At 52.5% G+C, this 6608-nt stretch overlaps 1 protein-coding gene across 1 annotated transcript in view; it reads right to left on the reverse strand.

Annotated features, from left to right (window-relative positions):
- Positions 1-257: 257 nt before the first annotated feature.
- WNT2 (Wnt family member 2) overlaps positions 258-6608 on the reverse strand; it is a 55466-nt gene continuing 49115 nt past the window's right edge. Inside the window, exon 5 of the mRNA XM_006100191.3 lies at positions 258-493. Coding sequence (XP_006100253.1) covers positions 264-493 — 230 coding nt within the window. The 3' untranslated portion in view covers positions 258-263. The remainder of the gene's footprint in view (positions 494-6608) is intronic.

Genomic DNA, 6608 nt, shown 5'->3' on the forward strand with positions numbered 1-6608 from the left:
GTGGAGACAGTGACCTGGGCCCACACCCCTCCCCCTGGAACAGCCTGTCATGAAATGGCAGAGAGGTGCCTAGAAAGCTGGCGGCAGAGAGGGCGGGGCGCGCTCTCCTGCAGCCTGTGGCCCAGGCCCGGACCCCAGGCAGGCGGGACAGGCTTCTGCGGAGACAAAGGCCACGCGCCTCCCTGAGAGAATCCAAAGGCCCAGTGTCCCTGCGGATCCCGGGGAGTCCTTGGAGGGAAGGTGGACGGCGACCGACACTGGGGTCATGTGGGCGCCGCCCAGTCGGCGCTCTTCGGGGCCTTGCACGTGTGCACGTCCAGGGCCTCCAGGCAGTCCTGGCAGCGCACGGCACAGCACCAGTGGAACTTGCACTCGCACTTGGTCATCCGCGTGACGCGGGACGTGTCGTAGCCTCTGCCGCAGCACATGACTTCGCAGCTGTCCATGCCCCGGGAGGTCAGGTTGCACACGCGGCCGGCCGTGCCCAGGGAGCCTGGAAGGACAGAGAGGCGTCACTGGGGACGTGGGGGTGCCATGGAGCCGCCTCCAGGAGGAGAGTTACAGAGTCATCCGTCCTCCAGAACAGCATCCTGACCCCCCATTCCGGGGGCCAACCCCAGGGGACATCGCGCTGCCCAGGGCCAAGTCCAGGAAGGTTGGAGCAGAGTGCAGCTTCGGATCTGCCCGGGCACCCTCACTCCAGCGTCCCCACTTCGGCCTGAGATAAATGATCCCTACCTAGCCGTGGATTGATGGAGCACCGAGTGGGCAAGGCCAGATCAGAATGAAAGAGGGATCTATCCTAGTCCCCTCTCCTGACCTCAAAGCACATGAAGGGAGCAGTGGCCGAAGCTAGCTTTCTCGGAATTTGTCGGGGTGTGCAGCCCTCAAAGGGAGGGGTCCTCTCTCCCCCGGCCTGGTTCCCTGGGCTCATTAGAATGAGGAGAGAACCCTGGCTGATGATGGGAGGGTTGGGTATCATTTGTTTAAGACCTGGAGGAGGGAGCCATGCCCAGCCTGGCTGTCTTTCATGCCGTGGTCTCACAGGCCATCGAGATGTGTGAGAGGCACCTGGTTGAAGCCAGGAACCTAGACTTTCGATGAACACAATTAGTGTAGAAAGACCATTGGAACATCATCTGAGTTATTTAGGGTGACTCATATTTATGAATTTGTTCTTGAAAAACAGCCTCCATGATAGGAAGCCTCTTAATTTGCTTTGTTTTGTGGGAAACACCTAGAATTCTTTCACAAGACAACCAAGTATAGTGGACATTTTCGGAGCATCCGCTCAACTTACAATGGTCCTTTCTGCTTCTTCCTCCTGGACAGAGATGGGGGTCTGGCAGCCATAATCGCCCAACATTACCCCGTTCTGTTGGTGGCAGGTGATCAGACCAGGGGAGGGTGCCTGACTTGCAGTGAGCCAATCAGGTATGTTTCCCTGGGGAATTGTGATTTTTTTTAAATTGTAATTTTCAACGACAGTTTGCATTCAACATTATTTTGTGTTAGTTTTAGGTGTATAGCATAGCAGTTAGTCATACTCTGTGTGATTTTGATAGAGATAGGCTTGCCAAGTATAAACGCAGTAGCCATTGGTAGCCACACACCACAGTGAGGTCTGTGGACTAGAGGAGGTCCAGAGAGACCAGAATGAGACAGATGTACAGACAGCAAGGATAAGACATGGAAAGAAAATGCTGCTCAGATCCTGGACTGTTTTTCCGTCTACTTCTATCTCTACCTGAGGTCGGGCTGCATTCCAACCTTTGGGCTCATAGCTTTTACTGGAATCAAAAAGACAGTAACTTAATTCACTTCCCCTTCCTTCATCATGTCACTCGCCATTTCTTCCTCTTCATAGTTCCTCCAGTGCCTCCTGACTCTCTCTGTGTTTATCACAATCTGCACTGCGTTCCAATTATCTATATAAATGTCATGTTGCCCTGACAGTCACGAATGACCAGGGAAGCAGTCAGGTTCAAGCAGAGTGTGGGGTCAAGAAGAGAAGAGCGGGGAGGGGCATAACTTGCTCTGCGTGATCAGGCGCCCACAGCAGGAAGGCAGGCAGAGAGAGGAAGGATGGCAGGGGCTAGGGTCAGGGTGGCGGGTGGGTCAGCCAGGGACATCCCTGATCCTACATGGTGCCGAAGAAACAAAGGTTAGAAGAGGCAGCATCTGGGCCGAGATTTGCAGCAACAATCAGGGCAGTGCTCAGAATTACTGATTGTGCAAGAAGGACTCACTGCCAAATGCTGCCTCTTAAACAGCACACCCTTTTTTTTTTTTTAGAAAGTTCTTTTTTTTTAAAAATCCTCACTTGAGGATGTGTTTTTATTGATTTTAGAGAGAGAGGAAGGGAGAGGGAGACGAAAGAGAGAGAGAGAGAGAGAGAGAGAGAGAGAGAGGTGGGAGGGGAACATTGATCAGTTGCCTAGACTAGGGATCCAACCTGCCACCTAGGGCATGTGCTCCAATGGGGAATTGAACCGGCGACCTTTCAGTGTAGGGCCGATGCTCCAACCAACTGAGTCACATTGGCCAGAGCAGCACACCCATTTTGGAAATTCAATAAACATTTGGTGAACACAAACATGTCTGAGACACTGTGTTACCTGCTTGGAGAATTTGCTGAAAACCTACTATAGCCTACAGAAAAGTTTTACACAAAGCACCACTGTAGACAAAGCTCAAAGGTGGTAAATGGGGATATTTAGGGCTTGAACATATCAGGGCTCAAATCCTAGCTTTATTATGTATCAACTGTGTGACCTTGGGCAATTAAGCCTCAGTTTCCTCTCAGGAAAAATTGGAATAAATACAGTTCCTTCCTCATCGGGATGAGGATGGAATGAGATAATTCACAAAAGTGCCCTGCATAATAAGTGCTCAATAAATAGGAACCATTCATTCAATTAACAAGGGTTTACTGAGTGCCTACTATGTGCTAAGCATAGTTCTGGGAGCTTAAAATTTATCAGCAAACAAAACAAAGATCTTGCCCCAAGGAGCTTATGTTCTAGGGCAGTGGTCAGCAAACTCATTAGTCAACAGAGCCAAATATCAACACTACAACGATTGAAATTTCTTTGGGGAGCCAAATTTTTTAGACTTTAACTATATAAGTAGGTACATTGTTATTAACTTAATTAGGGTACTCCTAAGGCTTAGGAAGAGCCACACTCGAGGGGCCAAAGAGCCGCATGTGGCTCACAAGCCACAGTTTGCGGACCACGGCTCTAGGGGAAGTGAGCCAAGCATCCTCCTATATAATAAAAGGCTAATAAGCAAATAGACCAAACAGTGGAACAACCGGAACAACAACCAGTTGCTATGACATGTGCTGACCACCAGGGGGCGTGTGTGGAACAGGGTGGGCATTGGCCGCAGTAGGATGGTGGGGCAGGTGAGCAGGGGCACCAGACCAGGCTGGGCACCGGTCACTGTCATCGGGGCGAGCCTCTGGTGGTTACTGAAAATTCTTTGCTCCCACGCTGCAGTCCTGCCCGGCGCTCGCACCTGCTGCCAGTGCCAGCCCCACTTGCACCCGCTGCCAGTGCCAGAGCCACCACTCATACCCACTACCAGTGTCGGCCCCACTTGCAGCCAATGCCGGAGCCACCACTCATACCCACTGCCAGTGTCGGCCCCACTCACAGCCAATGCCGGAGCCACCACTCATACCCACTGCCAGTGTCGGCCCCACTCACAGCCAATGCCTGAGCCACCACTCGCACCCGCTGCTGGTGCCTGGCACCGATCCCAATCACTCGGTGCCATCAGCAGGTGCAAGCAGCGGCTGCTGGCCCTGATCACCCCTGAGGGCTTCTCCACCTCTCCCTGCTCGGGGCAATCAGGGCAGCAGCCGCTGCTCACATCACAGATGGTGCTGGCCCCACTTGCAACCGCTGCTGGCGCCAGCCCCAATCGCTCCGTGCAGTCAGCAGGTACGAGCAGGGCCAGCACTGTCAGCGCATGGGAGTTGCGGCGGCGGGAGTGGGGCTACTGGCAGACAGGAGACCGGGGGTTGCGGCAGGAGGGGCCGGACAGAGGCACGGAGGATGGGCCGAGACCAACCCTTGTGCCTACCACAGCCATGTGGCCCACAGTTCCTTTCAAGGTGCATGGATTCGTGCACTGGGCCCCTAGTATTATAATAATACTAGAGGCATGATGCACAAAATTCGTGCAAGAGTAGGCCTTCCTTCCCCCGGCTGCCGACACCGGCTTCCCTCTGGCACCCGGGACCTGGGCTTCTCTCTAGCCGCCAGCAGGCCCCCAGGACCTGGGCTTCCCTCACATCCCTGGCTTCCTCTGGAAGGTCATTTGGTCTAATTAGCATATTACGCTTTTATTATTATAGATTTATTGGTATTAATATTAATAGTAGCAATCAGGATCAGAAGAGAAGCTGTTAATAGCAGTTTTGTAGAGGAGGTGGCATTAGAAATCCTATATAATAAAAGCCCAGCGACCGAAATGGTGGAATGACCAGAACGACTAGAGACCAGAACGACTGCAGCCCCTCACCCCGGCCGGCTCTGCCCCCCAGTGAGGACCCCCACCCTGATCGGGGGCATCGCCAGCTTGTAAACCCCCCATGCCACCCCTCGCCCCAGCCGTCCCCACCCCCCAGCGGGGACCCCCATCCTGATCTGGGGCCCCCATCAGGGCAGGCCAGCCAACCCCCACCAGTGCACCAGGCCTCTATCCTATATAATAAAAGGGTAATATGCAAATTGACCCTAATGGCGGAATGACCAGAATGACCGCTCGACCAGTCACTATGAGGTGCACTGACCAACTCTTGGTCCCTTTCCCCAGCTGTCAGTCTCTGATCGCCTGATGGTGAATGGGGAACCAGGGTGGGTGGTGGCAGCGGGCAGGGCCAGCTGCGGGCAGCCAGGGAAGATGGCCCTGATCGCAGGCCAGGCCTTGGAACTGTACCCACACACGAATTTCATGTGCTGGGCCTCTAGTATGATATAAATAATGAGAAGATTAGCAGGGGGAAATGCGGTGAAAGGCATTCCAGACAAGAAAGAACCTCCCACTCACTGAATTAGGGAGTGGGTGGCTGGGGTGTCAAGTAGGAAAAGCAGGTGGGAGATGAGAGGGGGTTTTGAAGGCTGAGAGCCACTGATGTGAGAACAGCGGTGGGAGTAGGCAGCAGTGGCAATGGGCCCTGTGAGGTGGCAGCAGCGCCCAAGAATGGGCCACGGCAGAGGGGAAGGGCAGGCTCTGAAGTCCTGGGAGAGATGAGGCTGCATAGCTTTGGGCTGCACATGGGCTCTGCTTTGGGGTTTGGATCTTATTAGCTCTAATGACAGGCATAAGGGCAGTTCTGACACTTGCCGTCATCTGAGCAAATATACAGCCATTTCCTCAAAATGGCCGAAGAGCACATTTCTGGAGTGCAGAGCAATGTGAAATTTGTTGGGACGGCTTTCCTTTATTGGAATTATAATAAGGACTCATTATAATTGACAGCAATAAGGCTTTACCGTCTCTGCAGCTTCTCACTAGTCTTTCCAAAACTGAAAGCATCACCATTATTCTTACAGAACTAGAGGCCCAATGCACGAAATTCATGCAAGGGTAGGCCTTCCTTCCCCCGGCTGCCGGCACCGGCTTCCCTCTGGCATCAGGGACCCAGGCTTCCCTTGCAGGCCCAGCTTTGTCAGGAAGGTCATCCAGTCTAATTAGCATATTATGCTTTTATTATTATAGATAAGAACCAAGTCTATCTGTGTGCATATGTGCACATTCTCTCTGTGAGAGGGAGCCACTGAGCTGTATGGCCTGCCTGCTATTTAGTTCTGAATATTTGGGACATGTATTCTCAGATATCTTTTCTAAACAACATACCCACTTATTAATGGGTCACTCACCCCTGCCTGGGCCTCGACAGGAACACTTGGGGAGACAGAGCAAGCTCTGTCAGCCTTGCGCCCAGAGGGCACACTTCTCACATTTTCAAAACCAAATAGCCTTGAGGTTCATCCATCCCTTTTTTCATCTTTCCTCCCTCATTCTTCTTCTTTCTGCCTTCTCCTCTACCTTCTTTTTCATCCTCTTTCTCTTCTTTCCATTCATAATTGAGGTCAGTATTTATGGAGCACTGCCGTGGGCTGGGCCCCGGGAGAAGCATTTGCCCGCATCTTCACATGTAGTTCTCATACACTTATAAAGTAGGTATTATTTTAAAAAATTTTTTTTGGTTAATCCTCACTTGAGGATATTTTCCCATTGATCTTAGAGAGAGCGGAAGAGAGAGGGAAAGACAGAGAGAAACATCGATGTGAGAGAAGCACATTGATTGGTTGCCTTCTGCATGTGTCCTGACCAGGGCCTGAGCCAGGGAGGAGCCTGCAACCAAGGTACGTGCCCTTGACTGGAATCGAACCTGGACCCTTTGGTCTGCAGGCGGATGCTGCATCTACTGAGCCAACCGGCTAGGGCTAACGTAGGTGTTATTGTTATACCATCTTGGAAATGAAGACACGGAGGCTCTCAGGGAGCCATCCCACAGCCAGCAGGTGGCCGGGTCGGGATGCGGGGGAGGTTTGTCAGACTCCAGAGCTGGAGCTCTTGACCGTGTGACA

Source organism: Myotis lucifugus, unplaced genomic scaffold (genome assembly GCF_000147115.1).
Source record: "Myotis lucifugus unplaced genomic scaffold, Myoluc2.0 scaffold_301, whole genome shotgun sequence".
NCBI classification, from domain to species: domain Eukaryota; kingdom Metazoa; phylum Chordata; class Mammalia; order Chiroptera; family Vespertilionidae; genus Myotis; species Myotis lucifugus.